This window comes from Stegastes partitus, unplaced genomic scaffold (genome assembly GCF_000690725.1).
Source record: "Stegastes partitus isolate 25-593 unplaced genomic scaffold, Stegastes_partitus-1.0.2 Scaffold63, whole genome shotgun sequence".
Lineage (NCBI taxonomy): Eukaryota > Metazoa > Chordata > Actinopteri > Pomacentridae > Stegastes > Stegastes partitus.
The window spans coordinates 516,470-538,037 of record NW_007577794.1 but is presented as its reverse complement, the minus strand read 5'-3'; the positions used below and the strand labels follow the sequence as shown (position 1 = coordinate 538,037).

Sequence of the window (21,568 nt, the reverse complement as noted above, 5' to 3'; positions counted from 1 at the left end):
AAGGCATGTCATAAGCACAGGTGTTACTAATAATATCAACCCCTGCTCTGTTCTATTCAAATACTCCAGTAAACCATGACAGTGTGTCAGAGAGGCAGCGATATCAATACCCTGAAATTAAAGCAGCTGTGTTAAATTCAGCCATCATTAATTGTATTATTTACTCATTTGTTTTCCTGCTGTAACATTTCAAAAAATATGTGAAATGGGGAAAATCTTGAAGACAGGAGAGTAGTAGTCACCTGGGTTAAGCATAAGCTCGCTGTTAGTAAATACCTCTGAACCACAAAATGGCTGTATTTTACATCAGTCTCTCTTTTTCTGTTGCTACCTGTATGTTATTCAGAAGATGCATAACTGAGGTGTAACTGTGGATAGTTTACATATCTTTAATGAAGTTCCACCAAGTAACGTAATACTTTATTAAGTACTGCATTGCTGCTACCAATAGTAAAGTTTCGTACAGGCTGTTTTGGTGAGTGAAGTGTATCCTTGTGTCTTACCAATGGCAATGGGGGCAAACAAGGTCGAGATGAAGAGAAGGCATCTGGTCCACATGACGTCTGAGTGTGACCTGGAAGTAGATATGGAGGTACTTCCTGCTGAGCCCAGACGGTCTTGTGGTGAGCTGTTTCTCTCACAGCTCAGTGTTCCCGACACCATACAGGCCTGCGAATTGACACAAAGAGAGAATTTGTTTACTTGGTTGTTGGATATAAACACATTACAATAAAATACAATTTTCATACATCATTGTTTCGCAAAGGCATGCTCTCCATCACAAGCATATTTTACCATCCATTCCCACCTCTCCCTTCCTAAATCCTCCACGACTTGGAAGTATCATGAGAGCATTAGACCTCTCATGATTCCACTTTCTATGACAATGAATTATCATTAAAAAAACAAACAATTTAAATTCACAACCACAGATTTATTACCAATTTACCAAACACGTATTAAAATAATTCCTAATTATATCAACAAATCAGTTTGCTGATTAGTACTGATAAACTTAACAGCATAAACAACAGCCTGTTCTTACACCTACAAAGTTTACGCAGCCAAGGAGCAGATTTCCCTGACACCGTATCACTCCTACTACTTTACTGTTTACTTATGGAAGACTGACGTTTTAACAAACAGCAGTTTGCTCAGGTCTCTGCAGCTTCCCGTATACATATGTCACAGTGGGCTAGACAGGAATCAATAATTATCTTCAACAATACGGAGACAAATGAGGCGAGCACTGAATGATTAAGTAACTGTTATAGTTGCTATCAAAACCCTGGGACAACTCCAGCCCGATGCAATGCGAACCAACTTTGCAGAGTATGAAAAACATGAAGAATACCAGGAAAACTAGACAAGAGGGAGAGTTTTGTGGATTTGATGATGCAAGTCGTGATGGAGACAGATTTTCTTTAGAGACTATTTATTAGGCTGCTGACTAGAAGCATATCAATCAATTAAAAGTACAAGATTAGCTTGACAAATGGAAAGTGATCCTATAATTATGCATGCATATACATCGCCTGACAGCATACATTGTACATGATATGGTTCGAAATAGCTGCTGAACCGTTTACAATTCCATATGAAATTGTTTAAGATCATAAGTAGTCTGTCTATCATTAAGTTGTTCTTAAATTGCCTATTTTATTATCCCTATGGAGTCTCAAATTATCTCACATTGTGCTGTTACTGTTTCTAAAGGAATCAAAAGATGTTGTGATTTTTGCAGCGTTTAAAGCTGCAAAATACAGCTGGAATAAAAAAATGGGATGATACTGATTGTGAAGCGAGAAAAGAATAATTGTACAAATGCGTATCTGACATGACAACAGACCATATGCCAAATAATCCGTGCACAACAAATCTGAGGGAAAGCAAGACTAAATGCTAAATGTTGACCTTGTAGAAAAAAAAGAGAAAAAAACATAAACACGGTAAAATGGTACTTAATGTTTGCATAATGATGCTTCTATCTGCATTCACTTCGCTTGCTATGCCACATCAGCATCAAAGTGTGAAATGCATTGATGTCCCAATCTAATTGTTCATTTCATGCTCCATCAGCGATAAACAATTAATAAGAGGATGGTCTCTGAGATAAGTTATAGCAGTGACAGACTGGTAAGCATTGTTTCTCCTTCTTTTTTCTGAACTGATTAAGCAGACCAGCATTGTTCAATCACTTGCTCACTCGCCCACTCGCTCATCCAACAAGTAACTCAATTACTTCTTGTCTGCACTCCCAAATTCACTTTTTAATTATGAAAAACTAGGATATTTACGCATTTCCTCTGTGGACTTTGTGTGTTTGTATCATTTTTTATTTTTTAAAGCCTGCAGAAAGGTCAAAGCATCACACAGCCATTATGCAATCATCCTAGCTGATATCAACTAAACATAATTTTTCATGGGAGTAGTTCAAAGGTAACAGAAGCCCTATTTTGTGCCTAAATGTTCACAGTTCTCAAGGGAACCCATACCCAGCTCCAAAAAAAAAAAACAAAAAAAAACAAGCCTGTCGAGTTTGCATGTTTGTGACGCGCAGATAGAGAGAGACTGCAGAAATTTGCGACAGCCAGGGACAGATGGAGCAAAGCAGACAGCCAGAGCCATGGGAAATACATCATGTGTAACAGAGACTATTGATCAGTGTGACCATATCATTTTGGCCCAATAGAGACCAAGACAATAGCCAGTCATCTCCGTCACGCCATGCTGGGATGGCAAATAGCTGCTTTGGAAATAGTCTCTCCCTTAGAAAATTTGTGACAGCTACAACTACTGTTATCAGAAAACATTTTTCTTTCATTTATAGAAAATGTCAGAATGACGCAGACCTTTTAACCACCAGAAACATACTACATATGCACAATGCATCCTCTGAGCATCTACAATGACAAAAAGCCCCGTGCTGCAGACAAGACAGACAGATATACCCAAAGGCTCATGTGTGCCAGAGAATCTGAATCTCTGGGAACAGCCCAGAGACATACAGTACGATAAGATCTGTGTAATCATCTGGGGTTTTATGGGCTCCGTTCTTTTTTGGATGTCAAAACAAATCCTTGAAAGTGAAAATTCATTTAAAATTATCATGATGAAAACAGAAGCTACACTTCATCTTAGGCAAGTCTGAGCAGTTGTAAGAGAAAAGTCAATTTACATAAAGTACTATCAGTCAATTTCTATGGTCAAACCTGATCAAACACAAACAAATGTCATAAACTGCTGCACAGTTACAGAATCTGAAGTTTGATATGTTTTATTTAGTTTTTCCTGTGACCTGCATGACACCAGGGTGGTCTCTTGATGCAAAAAAAATCAATGTTTCCATAAAACACTGATCAAAATGGCAGCGTACCTTTGATACACAAACCAAAACAGAACCAGCCGAGGTAACAAGAGTCAAAGTAAGAGTAAGGTTTTCATCCCACGATGCAAAAACTGCCCGTTTGTATCACCTCAGGCTTTGTGTTAAACCCTCTTGAAAATAACCTTGACTGCTGCACTTACAAACACATTCAGCTTTGTGAATATCAGGTGGTTCGACCGATTCCGCTGGAGAGTGATTTCATATCTGCTAACAGTTCCTGACAAATCCCTAATGGTGCTAAAGTGATAGACTCACAATAGACTCCTGTGTATTATTCTACTCTCTGCTTAAACAACCGAACAGGCTACCCCATTTTGATTGATTGGTCCCTAACTCGGTTGAACATGAGCAATCTGACCAGCTGTCCCCAGCTAGACAGAGGAGGCATACACTGACATATGGCTGGACGCCACCAGCCACAGCATTCCACTGTTTCATAATTCAAAAGCTATTCCATCACCCCGTATGTTCCGCCACCATCTCGCCCATCAGTTAATTAACCCTCTGATTTCCTCCATGTGCACAGTGCCTTCACAGACAATAGTTGCGTGATAGCCTGGAGCAGCCCAGGACAAATCCAAACTCAAATCACTCAATTTCTGTTCATAATTCAGCAGGGCTGCGTACCACCATATGCTCCGATAATGACATAAAAATACGTTCCATCTACAGACAATGATGATTGCCCAAAGCATTGCCCTGTTTTCTAACCTGTTTCCTTTCATTATCTTAATGTGCTGATTGGTTAATATATGATGAATAAACAGACAGTAATGGCGCTAATTATCGGAACATATGTGATGTGTTTACACCCAGTATCCATCCGTTGATCGTGCACATAAGGTTCGGCAAACATCATATGCTCCGTCTGAACCTACTCACTGCTAAAATGATGAAATGATCAAGTCATATTTTTTAAATGAACTCAATATTTCCTATCCACAGCTAGTTATATCTCACTGGAGACGCTCCCTCGCACAGAAGCGGCATCTGCATAAAACTGAGCAAAACATCAACTAATAAGCAGGATCAGACCAAAACAAATATCTGTCCCTGGATCCAAGTCCTTGGATTTACCTGCTGTTTCTATTCCTCCTTGCTGCAGTCGTATCTGCTCAGGTAGACATCTGTATATTACATTTTTTAACCTTGACTATTTTATAGCATTTAAATTTCACTTATATTATGTTAGTGTAGTTAATACAGTTTACAGTTTGAATAACACTGTATTATTTAGTGTGCCATGAGGACAATCTGCTCCCCAGCAGTCTTGCATAAGTGACATGGTCTCTATGTCCTATATTTTTCTGCCCTGAATCTTCATTTCCTACAGGGTCGGCATTAGCAGAGCTGTTGCAGAGGCTGCTACATTCGCAGACTATATTGCATGCATCCATGCACTAATTGATGTTAGGCTGATTCTGTGCACCAAGGCACCCTGACCCTATGTGTGTGTGTGTGTGTGTGTGTGTGTGTGTGTGTGTGTGTGTGTGTGTGTGTGTGTGTGACTACAGTCCCCTAACGAGAGTCCTGCCTGTCACAGCACTCCTCATTCGGGGATTCTCTCTTTCACTAATGAGTGCTGACCGGACTGGGCTACCTTGTCAACACGCGTCACACGCACACACACGGGCATGCGCATTCACTCACACACACACACACACACACACACACATTTTTACACACACATGCTTATCACTAGGAGACCAGATGCCCTGCTCCCTCAGCCTCCAGGCAGAGAGTCTCAAATGTGTCCATGTTGCATTTGTAGTTCACCCTGTGCGTATGCCTAAAAGAATACCACGTGGACATGTAAGTGCGAGAGTGTGTCTGCGTGTGTGTCACATTAGGAGGGTGGTCCACACAATTGCAATTGCTGAGAAAAGAAAAACAAAAAAAAATGTTGATACTATCATATCTGAACTGTTACATGATCTCCATAATTAGTGGAAAAAAACATTTTTTCAGTGTAGTGACAGTTTTGAAAGAAAACATGCTCATCATTAGCTAAACCCTTTAATTTGAAAAAAATAAATTTTCAAGATATTTGTTGGCCAAGCACAGTCAGATGAGGTGTTTGTATAACACATTGATGCATATATAAACTATATGTATTTTTCATACCAGCTTGTTGTGAAGGCTTCTATAATTGCTCAGAAAGAAGCTCAGCAGCTTATGTATGCTTTCCTCCCTTGCCATTTTCCTTCACTTAGTTTTTCTTCACCTGTTCTTTTCTTCCCTCTCTTTAGTCTCTTCAGTTGTTCGTTCTTTGCTCTGGTGGAGAGAAGTCTAAGCGGAACAAAGCTCAAGGGGCTATGCACCATGTTCAGTAAAATGGCATGTGTCCGCCAAGCTACGGTAAATTACCTCCAGTTGGCTTGCTAGGGTAGGTTTAACCACCATGGACCATTTCTATGTGTGTGCGTTTGTTCGCTAGTGTGTGTGTGTGTGATGGAGAGGGCTGGAATGATGCTGTGTGGGTGACAGATTGTATAGGTAGTCAAATTATCATCAGCGCAGGTAGACAGGCTGGGAGAATTTTGATTAGAGTGACCACACATAGACAAAGACACGTACACAAACACACAAATTCAGGTAGCTAATTTAGCAGTGTGGAGCTGAAGAGATGACTAATCAGGATAGAACCTGGTGGGAGTCTGGCCTGTGGCCTATAATGAGAGACATAAGACATAAGCACACACATGCATGCGCAAACAAGCACACACATAAGCATGCATGCCCAGTTTGCACAATGCAAACAAACACACAATAGGCATGCACACATTTAAACACAAACCACCATGAGTGATTTTGAATAGAAGGTCCGCCCTCGTAATTGCCCTGTGCTGATGAAGCCTAAGATACTGATTAGCAACGAGTGGCCCCTCGGTGTGACCAGAGGCTCAGGGAAAGCATACTGTCAACTCCCAACAATATGTATGTGTTGACATCTCGGATACAACATGTATCCGTAATGTTGCATGGGTCTGGGTGTTTTGGAGAGGGGGAGTTCACATACAATCCCCCTCGGACCACATTAAAATCATAATTAATAATGAGTCAATGTCACATGTTTGTGCTGGCCGAATGTTAACTCAACAAGACAGTCATGTCAGCTTGTGTCCCTCACTCTCAATCTATACATTCGGCTGGTGCAGCCACATGTAGCAGGGCCGCTCCAATTGGCTATTTTCGAACATTTACAGTAGATACACGCAGTGCACATATGTGTGCGAGTAGGTGGGTGATGGGCTGGTTCACTGTAGGAATGTGCACAATTGTCATCAGTGCCCCGAAGACAAGTGGCCTGGCTGGCAATTTATTTCATACAGCACTGGTTGTAAATCCTTTGTGTGGCTGAGCAGCAAAGAACTGCAGAGTGCTGGAGTGTAGCCTTAAAGGTATAGGTCACCTCCACATCAGTATGACATGTTTTGGCCATTGTGGTCTCAATTCAAGGTCTTAAGTGAAAAATTGAATGGCAGCAGTTTAGTACTGTCTTGCCATATGGAGTACAAAGTATGGTTTTGTAATTCCTCATTTCATTTTGGGTTCATTTTAGCATTTTGACAGCATTTTATCATTATCAAAGCATTTATTCTCTTTTAACATGTTGTGATCATTGATAATGGACTCTGACAGAACAGATCAGGACCAAATCAGGCCCTCTTTGCATTTTGCATGAGACAAAAATGCAAAGGAGATACCATGTCAGTCTAGTTCTCTCTGTTGTTCCGTAAAGACGATTTAAAATGTAAATCATATGTACATTTTTACGTTAAAAAAGACATATCCCTTTAAAATCTTTTTCACTCAGAACAGTTCAAAGCTTTGGGCTGAGCACCTCATCCTCTCCCTCCATGTTAGACATGCTATGCCCGTCAGAAAATTGCGTCTGGGGAGGCTCCGGCTTTGACCGGACCACTGCAGTTTCCGCATGGCTGCCTCTGGCTGCTCTGAGGACGCTCCCAGAAATCCGATGCACCGAAACCACCCTGAAAATCCACTGCCAACGACCTCGTCTGTAAGGCATAGCCGTTTTGATTCCTCTCCGCCTGGCGGCTAGACACCACGCTCTGTTCTGCTCTGAACTTTCTAATGCTCCACTCTAATCAAGTCTATGTGCCCTCCCTACCTCATGAGAAAAGACGGGTTGAGGTGGAGATGTGCAAGGAAGAATTAAGAGAGGAGGAAAAGTGGTGTAGAAGGGAGGGGTGGGGAAAGAAGAAAAGATGAAGGATAAGAGAGTGGGGATGAAGATGGAGGAAAAGATATATGGAGGAGGTCAGAAAGGCAAAAAGGCTTAAAAAAAAATGGAAGATGGAAAGATGGGATAAAGCAGTAGTGACATAGGGATGGAGACAGAGGATGGCGAGAGGCAGTGAGAAAGAGGGAGTGCCAAGAGCAATCTCGGTGATACGAGGAGAATCTTAAAGCGAGTTAATAACCGAAGGCATTTATCTTTTTGCCCCCTTGTCAATCTGTGATCTCAAATATTTTCAAGTTTCATAAAACAAAGCCCTCAGTCATCAAACAGTGACATAAAAGATCGACTGGTGGATGTGACAGGGGGAGTATAAAAAATTCAAATGGCACAAACTCTGCTTCCACACGAAAGTTATAAACAAAGTAACTAAGAGCCTGTTTGGTCAAAACTAAATGCAAGAGACAAAACTGACTTTTTGACAACAGTTTTCTTATCCAAAAACAGGGATATAACTCTAATCACTAATCTAAAATCTCATTTCAAGCTCCCACATGTTGTAAATTATGTTTAGCATCAAAAAATATATAGCATACACAGATACATCTAATCCAAAAGGAGAAATAAAATAACAGAAGAAAAACTAGTCGTGCAAAAGGCTAACTAGCCTAGCTAAGAAGGATTTTAAGTGGTCCAATTTACACAGCATGATTTTATGATTTTTTAAAATTCAGATGGTTTCATGTCATTTAAATGTCTATTTTAAAGCTCAAACATTGCAGTTACGGTGTTGTTTAACAGACTGAAAGGGAGCTAAATTTATTCATATTGAAGTAACATCAAATAAACAGGTCTGGCTAAAAGTGAACGAATCTAGTTAAAATGCTCATCCTAGTATAGAGTGGGGCATCTGATTTAATCACAACTTTTTTTTTTTTTTTTCTGTTTACACACCTTGACTAAGCAGGCTTTAAACATCAATCCCCTTTGTTCTACCTTGACAGTTTCTCCAATCCGGTTACCTGTTTTCTGTGTCTCTGTAATGCAATATAGTTTATGGTACGCTACAGAAAATTCAATTGTAGCAATTTTTTTCCCTGGTCAATATTTGCCTTCTAAATAGTGCTGAAGTAATGCTGGACCCTCAACTCTGACATCACAAAAGCTTTCACTGTCTCCCACTCATAGCGAGGAAGTGGATCTGAGTGAAAACTCGAGGACACTTTGCATGCTGATATAGTAGCGGCCTATTGATCAGAAGAAAGCACTGCCCAAAAACACACCCTGCTTTATCATCTATTTTACTCTAAATGTGGCTATAAATTACAAAATGTGGTATTCAAGAAGTCTTAAAGCTAGCCATTTGAGACCATAAACTCATAAGGAAATGTTTACAGAGGTAACAAATCGATTGAGAAGTAGGGTCATTTTTTCATAGGCTTCTATACAATCAGATTTCTTTTGGCAACCAGTGGCATCAGAGGCTACGACTATTTTTTATACATAGTCTTTGTTGCCGCCTGGGTTTTTAGGATATATGCCAGAAGAAGAAAAAAAAAAGGTTTTGCTCAGTTTATTTCTTGCAGGTGGTGGCTGAATCGTGTTTTCTCCTTGGGGCTTATGGCTTGCATTTAATGTTAAGATGGTTTAGTATAAGTATACGACAAATCTGTTCAAACCTGTATAATGTTGTGTACATTGAACTGTAGCTTGGACTTTTAAAAATACTTAAGAAACCACTTGAGTGTCTCAAGGTTCACCAGATTCGTCAAGAAGATCATGAGTCTGACAGCAGCCTCAGCAGGTGATAACATCCTGTTAGTTTATTTTGATTTATTTTGATTTAAATGCTTTTATAGTTTCCCTGTTGCTTCTTAATTCTGTTGTTTTCACAATACTATTAACCTGCAGTCCAAGTTGGTAGAATTTTAGTCATGTAATGCTGCTGTAAAAGCACACGAAAAATCAACACAATTATCACTGGATAATAAAATGCAAATCAAAAGTGTGTGATTTAATAACATATCAGCTCATGTTTTGGGATTATATTTGCTCTGCTTTTACAATGTCATATCATCTTATCTCACTGAAATACTCAAAATTCATACATATTTGCCTCTAAGATTGGAATAGAGTAATTCATGCGAGCATCCTTAGCTACACAGCAAAGAAAGCAAAACAAAAATTAATAAATTGATGAACAAAACAAACAACAGTGCAACATGCAAATGTGTGCACAGTCAGATGCACACATGCATATGCAGCCTTTCAATTCGCCATGGCAGCGCAACTGAGTAACCCATGAGGGGAAAGTTAATGGTTTACAAAACTGCCTCTGATACAATCAATTATGTCAACTAGAGACGCAGTGATGTTGATTCCACTGCCACTGCTGTTGTTTTCCTCCCTTTGATTCATCTGTCTTCTCCTTCATACCACCTTTTTCTCTCCCCCATCGCCATCTCCCTCTCTTCCTCTCTTCCTCTCTGTCACTGTGCTCTAAACCCAGTACTGTCACAATGGATCCGTCAAAGCCATGCCTTTAAAGCCAGAGGCGGGGAGAGGCAGAGTTTGTGTGTACATGTGATTGTGTTTGGCGAGAGAAGACGACGAGAGAGAGAAAGGGAGAAAGTTGTCCTGTACAGTACAGAGAACAGCCACCTCAGCAGTGAATGATGCTGCATTAAAAGGGGAAGCAGACAAACAGGCGGGATACAACACTCATGGCCTAGATTTAAAACCCTCATGAAAGGGCCAGGCTTGGTTAGCAGGAGAACACGTTTAAATCTTCACGTGCTCATACTTTTGAGCCTTATTCCCCATTTATCAATTATGTTTTTCCAGTTCCGTCGCCGACCTTCATTTATTTTCATCCCCCACTGCTATCCTCCATCCAGTCTTGTTTACTTCATTGCTTCTAACTGCTCCTCTCTGTGCTGCCTTTTTTTTCATTCCGTCTTTTCTGCTCATGCTGCTTCCTCTGTCCTCTACCATGTCAATCCAGTTCCCTCTGTTGCTCTGTAAAGAAGATTAAAAATACTTAGAGTCTTCAGGTGCTCTACACCCATTGTTTTCCATTTCAAACTAACCTCACATGAAAGACTTGTAGAGATTCTTAGGACCAAGATAATGAGACTCCTACTCCCGCTCCTCTAATGCCGGATCCCGATACTTTCTCAGAGACACGCGCATGCAGACTTTTAAAGATTTGTTCAGAATCAGCCGACTTCAAAAACTCTGTAGATTCCACTGATTCGGTTAGGAAAAAAAGCAATTTGTGCATAAGACATTAGGGCCGAACCTTTTGCGCTTGCATTACAGAGCAGATATGAACTGTGTATATCAGAGTCCTGAAATATTCATTCAAAAAGGCCTTTCTGCAGTGCTTACTGGGCTGTTCATAATTTAATAATGCATAAGCACCAACACTGGTATATAAATATAAAAGGAGGCACTTAACACTGGATTGTCTAACTGCTGAGAAAATGGCATTGGAAATACAAAGAGATCTACCTTAGAGGAGACTACATTCATTTGCTGACTGTCACCTTGACTTATGCGTAAGAAAATGCACCGGTGGACACAAAAAGAATTTTTTTCTTTCACATATCATAGAACACATTAAACATTACAGTCTTTTTGAGTCACTTTGACGGCAGCGCTGCTCAGAGCAGTGATGTGTGTAAAATGTCTCATGACAGATGTCCACAGTGATATGGGAGTATTTGTCAGCAAACACTTTTGTTAGATATTACATTTTCACTTCTCTCTGGAAACAAAATCGAAAAATCTAAACTGAAGTAGAGATTTCCTTCAAAGTTTACTGGGATTGAGGAGGCACAGCGGTGGTTATTCAGAGCTGGAAATACACCTGAAATGTTATTATATAAAAAGTAAGACTTATTACTGTTCCCTGTTGGGCTGAATCTGAGGCTTTAGGTTTCAGCTCGTGATGTAAAATTGTCTGCCATATCACAGGATTTAACCCTCATCACAAAGCTATTAATATTCTTTTTGAAATAACCTTCATGTGTTATCAAACATATGTTAAGAATAGATTTTGGAGTAACACAACACCCGTATGAATTGCAGAAGCAATCTTTGTAATGAGATTCAATGGTATTTGAAATGCAAGCCAGTAAGAACTGCTGTTCCGTGATTGCAGGGCAATGTGGTTATTTTCTGCACCAGCACAGACCACAACTGTTGCATTTTTGATAAGCTGTATCCATCACTTTTCAGAAATAGCACGGAAGCGGCGATACAATGAGCTCCAGCAGGATGTATGGGTGGTGATTTTGAAGCAATCAATGGGGACAGCAAAGGTAAACACAGTGCTAAATGTCAGCTATGGTGATTGCGCTGCCACAATATCACCTCGGGCGGGAGACCCAAATAACCAAAATCAATAATCTAATCATTTCATATTCAAATCATGCAGGGTAGAAGTCTGGATCTTATTGCAATTTCATATCCCTGGTGTGCTGATGTATTCCAATCAACAAAACAGAGCAGGCGGATGCATTGAAAATACAATAATTCAACTGAGCAAGCAGGTGGATCACAATGCTTGGAGGAAATGTTTAGCATTTCTTGTATGTGATGCTCAGATACATATCATACGCCCTTCTGCGTATACATTATACGTTGTTATTGTTTCGATCTTTCTTTATTGGGAAACATACACTGTATATCTATGTTATATTGGCAAGGCACAATTCAACGACCTTAAAGTGAGCTGTAAAAGAGCTCTAACATTACATGTACAATGTTTTATTTTTCAGTGAGAACAGAAATAGTGAGAGACTAGTTTATTTTTACAGAGTTAGGAAATCCAAATAAAAGAAATCCAGGGTGTGCAAAACTATGTTCACTCCTTGTTTCATCAATGCTTAATTGTGCCAGTGAGAAATATTTGATCAAAAATTCATCTGGTGCTGCTCAGATCTCATATTCAGGTTGTAGCTAGAGGTCTTGAACATTGATTCCCTTTCAGAACCGGAGTAATTCTGGGTAGATTTAAGTTCCTAAAACATGAAGCGAACGTGAGGATTACATATGGATGCCTGTGGGGTCTGCATCTTTCCTTAGAATATTTCAACACGCACACAGAGAGCACATTTACACCATTTAATCCTCTAATGGGTTGGAGAGACTCAATTATTTGAAATGTGAAAATCTAAACCCAAATGCCTTCTATAAACACTGGCACAGCAAAACATATACTTTCACAGTGTTAACCACAACAGTGAGATTATAATCTTTGACCAAGGCATCTTTTCTAAATGCTTTATACTGCAACGGAGCAAAATAAATCTGATATTTTTGATGTTTGGGGTTTTTTTTAACGCTTTTATGCAACCATATGTAACAAACAAATTCGATTTTGCCAGCCAGAACAGAGTTAACACAAGCCTGTGATACCTTACTAACTAGTATTGGAATCCATACTGAGGCGCCCAAACAGAACAACAAATCTCTACAGTATACGATAGGGATAATTGAACTGGTAAACAGACACATGGAGGGAAAACATCTGTGAGTGCATCTGCTCATCATCACACCAAGCCCGCTGGAAATCTACATCCACAATATACTCTACTTTACACAATTAGCACCGGTTCATAAGCAGAACCCCACAAATAGGAGACGACGCAGCGGGGAGGAAAGTGTGTTAGTCGGTGCCATAACTTGTTTTGTTTCACACAGACTCATTGGAGACAAATAAGATGACTTATCCTTCCTGGAATACAGGAGCCTTAAATAGCTGCTTTTTCCAAGTTGTTGACAAAGAGCATCTCTGTGGGCTATTCCCCATCGTCAGGTGTGTGTCCGTGTGTGCATGTGCGCCTGTTACACAGGGGCGTGTTGGGGGTTGTACTGTTGCACTCAGGTGGCAGTGCATTTGTGCTTGTAAGTGGTGTACGTGCGGGTCTTTGTTTGTGCGGTTATGTCAGACTGAATCTGTGGTTGATTAGGTGTGTGTGTGTGTGTGTGTGTGTGTGTGTGTGTGTGTGTGTGTGTGTGCTCCCCTGGTGCCCTGCCTTGATCTTAGCAGGGGGAAAAAAAAGAGTGCATAAGGGAAAGACTGGTATCTTTAGCACAGTCAACAGGATGTGGAGAAAGCAACAATCGTATGACCAAAATTCATCCCGACTGTCAGTTGTGCACTGCAGCAACTTAAGGATGAAAATGAAACAATCAAACTTGGGAGAATGATTGAAAATGCCACACATTTGTAAGCTATCAAGTCATCGGCTTTATTTATCCTGGCTCACTGACTTAGACAGAACACGTTCGTGTTTGCATGAATGGCTGAGGGGGAGTAGCTGAGAGGGAAGAAGGCCGGACCACATTCACACATTAACACAGTAACACCTGGGAGCTGTGCAGCGCAGCCACACAGTCTTGCACTATTGGACACAGAGCTGCTCCATTGGAACAGTTAAAGGTTAAGTGCCCAGAGGTCGCAGCCCTGATGGTAGTTGTTGAGGGATTTAAACTGCCAGGATTTTCACAGCCACTGTAGTACTCAGATTTTAAACCATGACCTTTCAGTCACAAGCTCATTTCCTCTGAGCCTATCTGTTACTGCAGGTCAATACATGACTGGTGAGGCTAAATGTAGAGATGGTGTGCTGAGATAGTAAGATGGTCACAGTTTTGTCCCTATTTTTGTTGACGATGGATGTGATCGAAGGAACTGCAAGTAATCATTGTTACATCATCAATTTATCTGCAAAGAATGTTCTCCATTATTCACGTTGCCTATAAAATATCAGGAAATAGAGGACAATATCCGTTATATTTCCCCACAGCGCAAAAATACATGTTAAAAGTGTGTCTTTTTTCTGCAAGGAATTGTTTCCTTTCATATGTGAAGCAGTTTTTGATCACAAAAACAACACAACTGTGATCATTACATAAAATGAAAACATTGTATATGTGCAAAACAAAAAATTATGTTATATGTAATTATAGTAGATCTTAATTAATACTTGTTCATAATAATAATTCACTTGAACAGCAGCCAAATCTTTTCACATTATCTTGATAAAATGCAATAATTATTAGCACTGATTTATCGCCAAGCCCTGATGGATAGATAGCACTGTATTCTCATTCCTCACATTCCTCCTCCATTACAGTATCTGTCAGGTCTGTTTCAGAGACATCTGCTTCATACCCAGCCCTGGGTGTGTTTTCCGTGTGTCTGCAAGTGGATGTGTGGGTTTGCATGTGTCTGTTTGTGTGCATGTGTACATTTGTACACAGAAGAAGACTGAGTCTAATTGCACAGGTCCATCTGCTGATTCTGGAAAACAGACTTCCATCTTACAGACACAAACAGTGCAGACAAAAATACACAAGCGCAGACAACACACACACACACACACACAAGTCACAAGTGCCTGCCTCATAGCCTTCAACTTGGACCCTGGACAGTCTGCAGCCTTTCTACGGCAGCTGTGTGGACGGCATTGACTGGCATGGTTCACAATATGGTCTCTTTTGTCTCAGGACAAAGGCCTCTCAACACAAGGGAAAGGTCACATTATAAGACAATAAGCCTGTATTCATGGGGGGTGGCAACAAGGGAGTGAGTGTGTGAGTGTGTGTCACATTTACACAATGTGTGTGACCAGGTACAATTTGTGCAAGAGTGACTACAGCTGGCATTTTAATTATTCTGATGTTCTGCTATAATAATCTTAATATTTTATGAAAGTAAAATATTTAAACCTCCAAAACATTTCTTGAAAATAACCTGCTCTCTTTGTTGTGTTTTAGTTTTCAGGGTCCGTAAGCTTGTTAAGATGGTCCTCTGTCCTGAATTCAGTTTTACACCTGGTTTTCAATACTTGTTAACTCTGGTATGAGGGAGTGCATTGTGTATAAATGCACCATTTCCAAGTGAGTATTCATTTGCTTATCTATCTGTGCATACTGTAGGTGTGCACTGTACTTCCATGTGACTCATTTTACATATAATCATTGTTTAGCCGACGAAACCTACACGGATTGTATTTCCAGCTTCGCTCTCATTAGTAATGTGGTAAATGAAGGTTGCGTGTTTGTTCATGTGGAGCGGGAAACACCTGTTTCACACAGAGAGAGAAAAAAAACCACATCCCCCATACGAAGAATGATATATCCCATTTCCTGTTGTTCTTTTTTTTTTACTCATTGTTTCGGTGAAATAAAGACAAAATGTGGCCTTGATATCACAAAATTAGATTTCAAAGCAAGCAGTCAGAGTCATATGAGAGTCAAGGAAGGAAAGCATGCAGGGTGAGACACACTGGACAGGAAGAGCATAAAAATGGGCACACAAATTCCTGTATGCCACATACACACCTAACAATATTTGCGCGCGCACACACACACACACACACACACACACACACATATGCACACAGTAAAGTTATATCATTAAAACTTTTTTTAAGTTATAATATGGTCAATGCTGAATTTAGACCTTAACTATCAACTATGACAGAACCTCTAAGCTAGCCTTCTGATTCACACGACTGAAATGTTCTGATGAAGAAATCTACGTTGTGTTTTTTCACTTGGTAGGCAAAGGGTTAAATGACCTTGGCCATTAAAAATGTAACCAACTACATAGCAAACTGCCAAGACATACAGAAGGGAGGAGATAGTGAGCATGCTCATCTGCCTTACTCCCCTCAAACTCAATCAATAAGGAATAGGATCCCACAGGAAAACATGACCTCAGGGTTTTTTGTACAGCAAAGATGCAATATATTTTTTCTCTTAGTGAAAAAACTGATGTCAACCAGGAGACTGAAAAGCTGTCAATACCCAGGAACTGCACCCCTCCTCTATTGCCAATAAATTGAATGTGCAATTCATCAGCCCAACTCTAGGAGACAGTATTTCTAATTAAAAGGGAGCTCGTAAATTCGACATTTTACAGGTCCTGCTCAGCTTGTAAATACACTGTAAATAAGTTGTGGTGAGTGGCTTCATGGGCAGATGAAGGTCTGGGTTTGTGGTTTAACTCCTGCTGATGCCTTCAATGAACAGCAGGCTGATTGCAATTATTTCAAGCTCACAGTGTGCGCTGGCTTCACACTATCAATTCCATTCTAGTCGTTTCTGTTTTCACATCCTGTCGTATTCACTGCACATTGCGTGTTGTGCCGTGCTCTTTTTTGAAGCTCGGTCATATCTGATTGGATTAGCACTTTCAGAGGACAACATTTGTCGGGCCAATTAGAGCACTTCCTGGCACAGATGGACCCCAAGATCTCCAGGGAGAACACTGGGTCATATTTGGGTTCTAAAAAAGCATAATGCATACTGTAGTGTCGGCAAAAACAACACACCAGGTGCGTGTGTGTATTTGCGTGACTATCCCTCCAGGCCTAAATAAGCCTGCTGTAAATAAGAATGCATTCTGAGTCAACACCTCTGGTTAAATATGTTTTAAATTATTTTAAGGTGTGTATTCCAGTCGGCACGCACGACAAACATGACCACACACGTTCTTACCTGTTATCGAGTGCTTTGCTTTGTCAAAGTGAAATAAAAACCGCAGAGAATCACATCTCAGTGGCAGCTAGATGCCCTCATCCTGGAGAGACAAGAGAGAGAAGAAGGAGAGAGAGGGACAGAGAGACAGAGAAAATGAGAAGGGGAAAAGTGTGGAGGTTACTCGAGCTCAGTGAATTGAGGTCTGTGTCATTTTTCACAATAGAAAACAGATAACTATAATATGTAGTGAATGTGGGGTGCAATGTGAATAATGGCCCCCCTCCAGATTGGGTGAATAGCCATAACCCACTCAAAACAGGAGAACCAAACAGTTCACCAGCCACTTTTGCTTGTGATTGCTTGTTTAGTGTTTGTGTGTCAGTGTGCACACGCGCACGTGTACATGAGTGTGCATGTGTGTGTTTGTGTGTGTGTGCTCTGCCTCGTAATGACCTCCTAAGTGTCAGGGTATCAAAGTCGATAATGGTCTATCTCTGCGCTCGCTGGCAGTTTACAGCTAAAAAGCTCTCTCATGCCATGATAACTGGTTTATATGGGTGGCATTTCACTGCCAAATGCCAGAGACACTTTTCAGAAAGGGAAATTGTTAGCTCTGTTTCTAGAATGCAGAGTGGCAGTTATTCACAGTTAGCAAGTCTCATATCTTCTACTATTTGTGTCTTGTCCTCTTCCCCTATCTATTCCTATCTCCCTCTGCATCTTCCTTCATTTTCCATCACTGTGGGCTTTTTTCTCAATATTTCCCTCCCTCTCTATCTCACTGGCTTTCTTTTTCGATTCTCTTTTATGGAAATGCCCTCTCTGTTTCCCTTTTCTATCTCTCTTCCTCTGTCTTTTCACCAACATCCTTCTTTTTCTATAACTTCTTTCAGGATAAACTCTGCAGCCACGTCTCAGGTCAATCTCAGTGTGTTGTGTGTGTTTTTTTATGAATATGTTCACAGTAACTGACAGTGCATGTGGGTTTGTGCATGCACCTGTTGACATGCAAAATGCAGGTTGTGTGTACGTGAATGTATTTTTTGGGGAACGCAGATGAAGCTGAGGAAGTACCGTATGTCTGTTAGGCTTTGAATTTTCTCTTGGAGAGTCTTTGTCTGTGTGCAAGATTTTCACAGGCACATAAAAAAAAGTGTAATACACATAAGCGCACACACATCCATACAGTGTCAGAGCCTGGACCTCTGCGGAGCTCTCAGGCAAGGCTGTGCAGTAATTGGGTCTATTAGCTAGTACAGGAGGCCGTGAGCAATATCTCTATGGTTGGGTGGGCAGAGACTGCAACAAAAGACGGATTCCCTATTCCGCGTTTGTGTACATGCATGTGTTTGTATGTATTTGTGTGTATGCATGCAAAAGACCCCAATGTTCTGTGTTATGTGTGCACGCACCGCAATACAAGGGAACTGAAAGAGGCAGCAGAGAATTAGTGAGGAAATAAGTCAAGCTCCTCCACCTATGCAGCACCTTCATTCATGTCTCGCGTGTTTCTCTCAGTACACAGTATACATTATTCACACGGAACTGGTCAACAATGGGATCACTGAATGAGGAACAGAGGAAGAACGGCGGAAGAGAAACGGGTTTCGAAGCAGAGGAGAAGAGGTGTTGAAGGATCAGGTTTGTAAAAGTAGGCAGGGAATGAGATTTTTCATTAGGACTCATTTACGCGAACAAGCGGAAAAGAGGAAAGAGAAGATTAAAGATGCAGCCATTGCAAAAGTCCATGCATACATCAGTAGTGCACCACCGCTTTGTTCCATCCCTGAAAAGGGAATTCTTAATTAAATCCTAATTTTGTTCTCTTTTCAGCGGTCAGTGGGCACGGAACAACAACTTTCCAGGGAACATCCTAGAAAAGCTGCAACTGGATAGAACAAATCTTTTGTTATACTTTGGCTACACATCAGCCCAGTATTCATTGGAAGCACATTCATATTTAAAATTGCAGACTTTCCAATCTATGTCCAGTGTTCACATCCAGTGCCAACGCAGCAAATAGTGTTCCCTTTTCAGGTGGAAGGCAGGGATATAATGTCTGGGGTGGCTGATGGGCGAGTAGTACATCCAACTTTACTGAGGGAGCTTGGAGTTAATGGCTTGTTAATGACTTGTAATTCATTTTAGGTAAGCTTTTAACCATAACCACAATCTTTACATAATAAATGCAGTTGTCAGAGCTAGCTTCTTTCAGCTGAGGGTCTTTGCGAAGGTCAAGCCTTTACTTTCTTTCACCAAGTTTGAAAAAGGTGATTCATGCCTTTATTTCGTCCAGCCTTGACTATTGCAAGTCTTTGCTTTCTCACCTGATACTGCTCCAAAACACTACTGCTCGGCTGCTAACAACCTCATGCAAGCGAGACCACATTTCGTCTACAGAGGTTTCTCTGCATTGGCTCCCGGTTACATTTGGAATTGACTTAAATATTTTATAGTTAGTTTTATGGGTTAGCATCTCCTTATCTCTCTGATCTTTAAAATTTGCACGTTCCCACAAGATCCTTGAGTTCTGATGACCAGAGACTCCTGCTCATCCAGGGTTCCAGATTAAAGTATAGAGGAGATCGGGCCTTTGCAGTAGCACTGGACATTTTAAAGATCCTTTTGTTTTTTAAGCCCACCTTCAAAAACAGAATAAAAAGTCAGGCGTTATTTTGATATTTAAATTTGATATTTACTTTTACCTGTGTTGTTTAAGTAGTTTATTACTTTAAATTTTAGTTTGGTCAGCACTTGTTTTTAAATATGTATGTAAATGAATTGACTTGACTCATTTTAAGCACATATTGTAGTTGCCAAGCATTAACCAGTTGCAATGTGCAGATAATAAAACGATAGAATAACTCTGTCACTGAACATCTAATGTCAAAAATACACCAGCAAGACATAATTTTCTCTAAATGTCTTTTTTGTTGCTGCTGCTGTTGACCATTTTGTAAACCACATCAACTGATGAATAATGTCTGCAATAATCTCAACAGATAGCTCCATTTCTATCTACATAGGTCAACTGCATCATTTGCGGTTTGCCCCTGCAAATGTACATTTTACAGCAACCAGTAGCAGCAGCCCTTCTGAGGAGTGTTGGATTTAATGTAATCTGAGTATATATGAGGAGAAAGATGCCAGATTGTGTTGAAATAAAGAAGGGGGGGCAGAGATGAGCTGAGGAGGAGTACTGGCCAAAAGGGTTTCGGGCAGCAGGGGCCTAAGTCTGACTGAACAGTGGACAGATGAGTTTTTTGAAAGCGTCTGGGCTCAATGTCTTTGTGAAAAAAAAAAAAGATTTCACATGATAGACGCTGCCCATTTTCCCACACTAAAACAATGGTGCTTTCTATTATGAGAGGCAGTGGTTGTATCAATACCCCGTGTCATCCCCATTATTCATCAGTCTGCTGTATGTAATTAGGATGACTCTACAGTATGCTTTCATGATGGTTTTTCATGTATTACCCTTTGTAATTATGCCTTAGACAACAGATTGCATCATAACACACCAGAGTGTGTACTGCTGCCTGTTGGTGCAGATTTATGGCCAATCCAAATGAGCCAAGGCCTTCTTTTCAAAGGGTGGAGTCGCCTATATGTTCATTTTAAAAACCACAATTCTCCTTCTGGGCTTCAACAGATTCAATATAAGCACGAAAAATATGGAGCAATAGTGTATATGGTCTACCCAGGCGTAAAATTAAAGACTCTTGTCTGTGTGCCCCACATAAATCTTTGAAAGACGGAGAGAAAGAGAGAGGGGATGAAGAAGGGAGGTGTACATGGTGAAACAAAAAACTGGTTGATTTGTCCGGTTATTGTGAACCGTTGAACTGTAATCAACTGCAGCCGGTCCTGGACAATAAGACATTTCAATACATGGGTGCACAGACACACTTAACCATTCAAACACACACAAGCGCACACAGACAACATTTATCATTCCAACCATAAAAATAGCTTACAGTAATTGGCTGATCTATGCTTTTACACAAAGATTGGTTTTAAATGACTAAATATCATTTATCAAAGACTTGCCTCACCCCACTCTACTGGACCAAAACCCTCTCACTCTTATCTTGATAAACGTGATGAATACCATCCCATCTATCATACACACACCATCCCAGCAAGAGCTGATCAGATGGTTCAAAATGCATGTAAGCACGCCGAAGGAGAACACGCATGCAGTTTCTCACATGGTTAGAAAACAGACATGTGGTCCGTGTAAGTTATTGCTGCAGGCCCACAGGCCAGAGTGGTAGTCATCTGTCTTTGTGTGACACTATCAGGCTCCCTTGCAAAACACAGAGGTGGTAAAATGACTTTTATTACAAAATGTGAAAGATATGTTGGGGACAAATTGACAGGGGCTGATGCACGCCGAAGGGGCATCATGCTTTTATGTCAGGTGGGTTGGAATGTCCTAGGCAGAAACGTGCAGCATACTGTAGAGTTGCACA

At 40.6% G+C, this 21,568-nt stretch overlaps 1 protein-coding gene across 7 annotated transcripts in view; it reads right to left on the bottom strand.

Moving 5' to 3' along the window:
- adgrl3.1 (adhesion G protein-coupled receptor L3.1) overlaps positions 1-21,568 on the bottom strand; it is a 115,263-nt gene that overhangs the window by 85,825 nt on the left and 7,870 nt on the right. For 6 of the 7 annotated variants that reach the window (XM_008276000.1, XM_008276001.1, XM_008276004.1 and 3 more), the window contains exon 2: positions 504-669. In XM_008276000.1, coding sequence (XP_008274222.1) covers positions 504-669 — 166 coding nt within the window. Of the gene's footprint in view, positions 1-503; positions 670-17,111; positions 17,194-21,568 lie in introns of all 7 variants that reach the window. The other variant, XM_008276002.1, reaches the window with a different exon arrangement.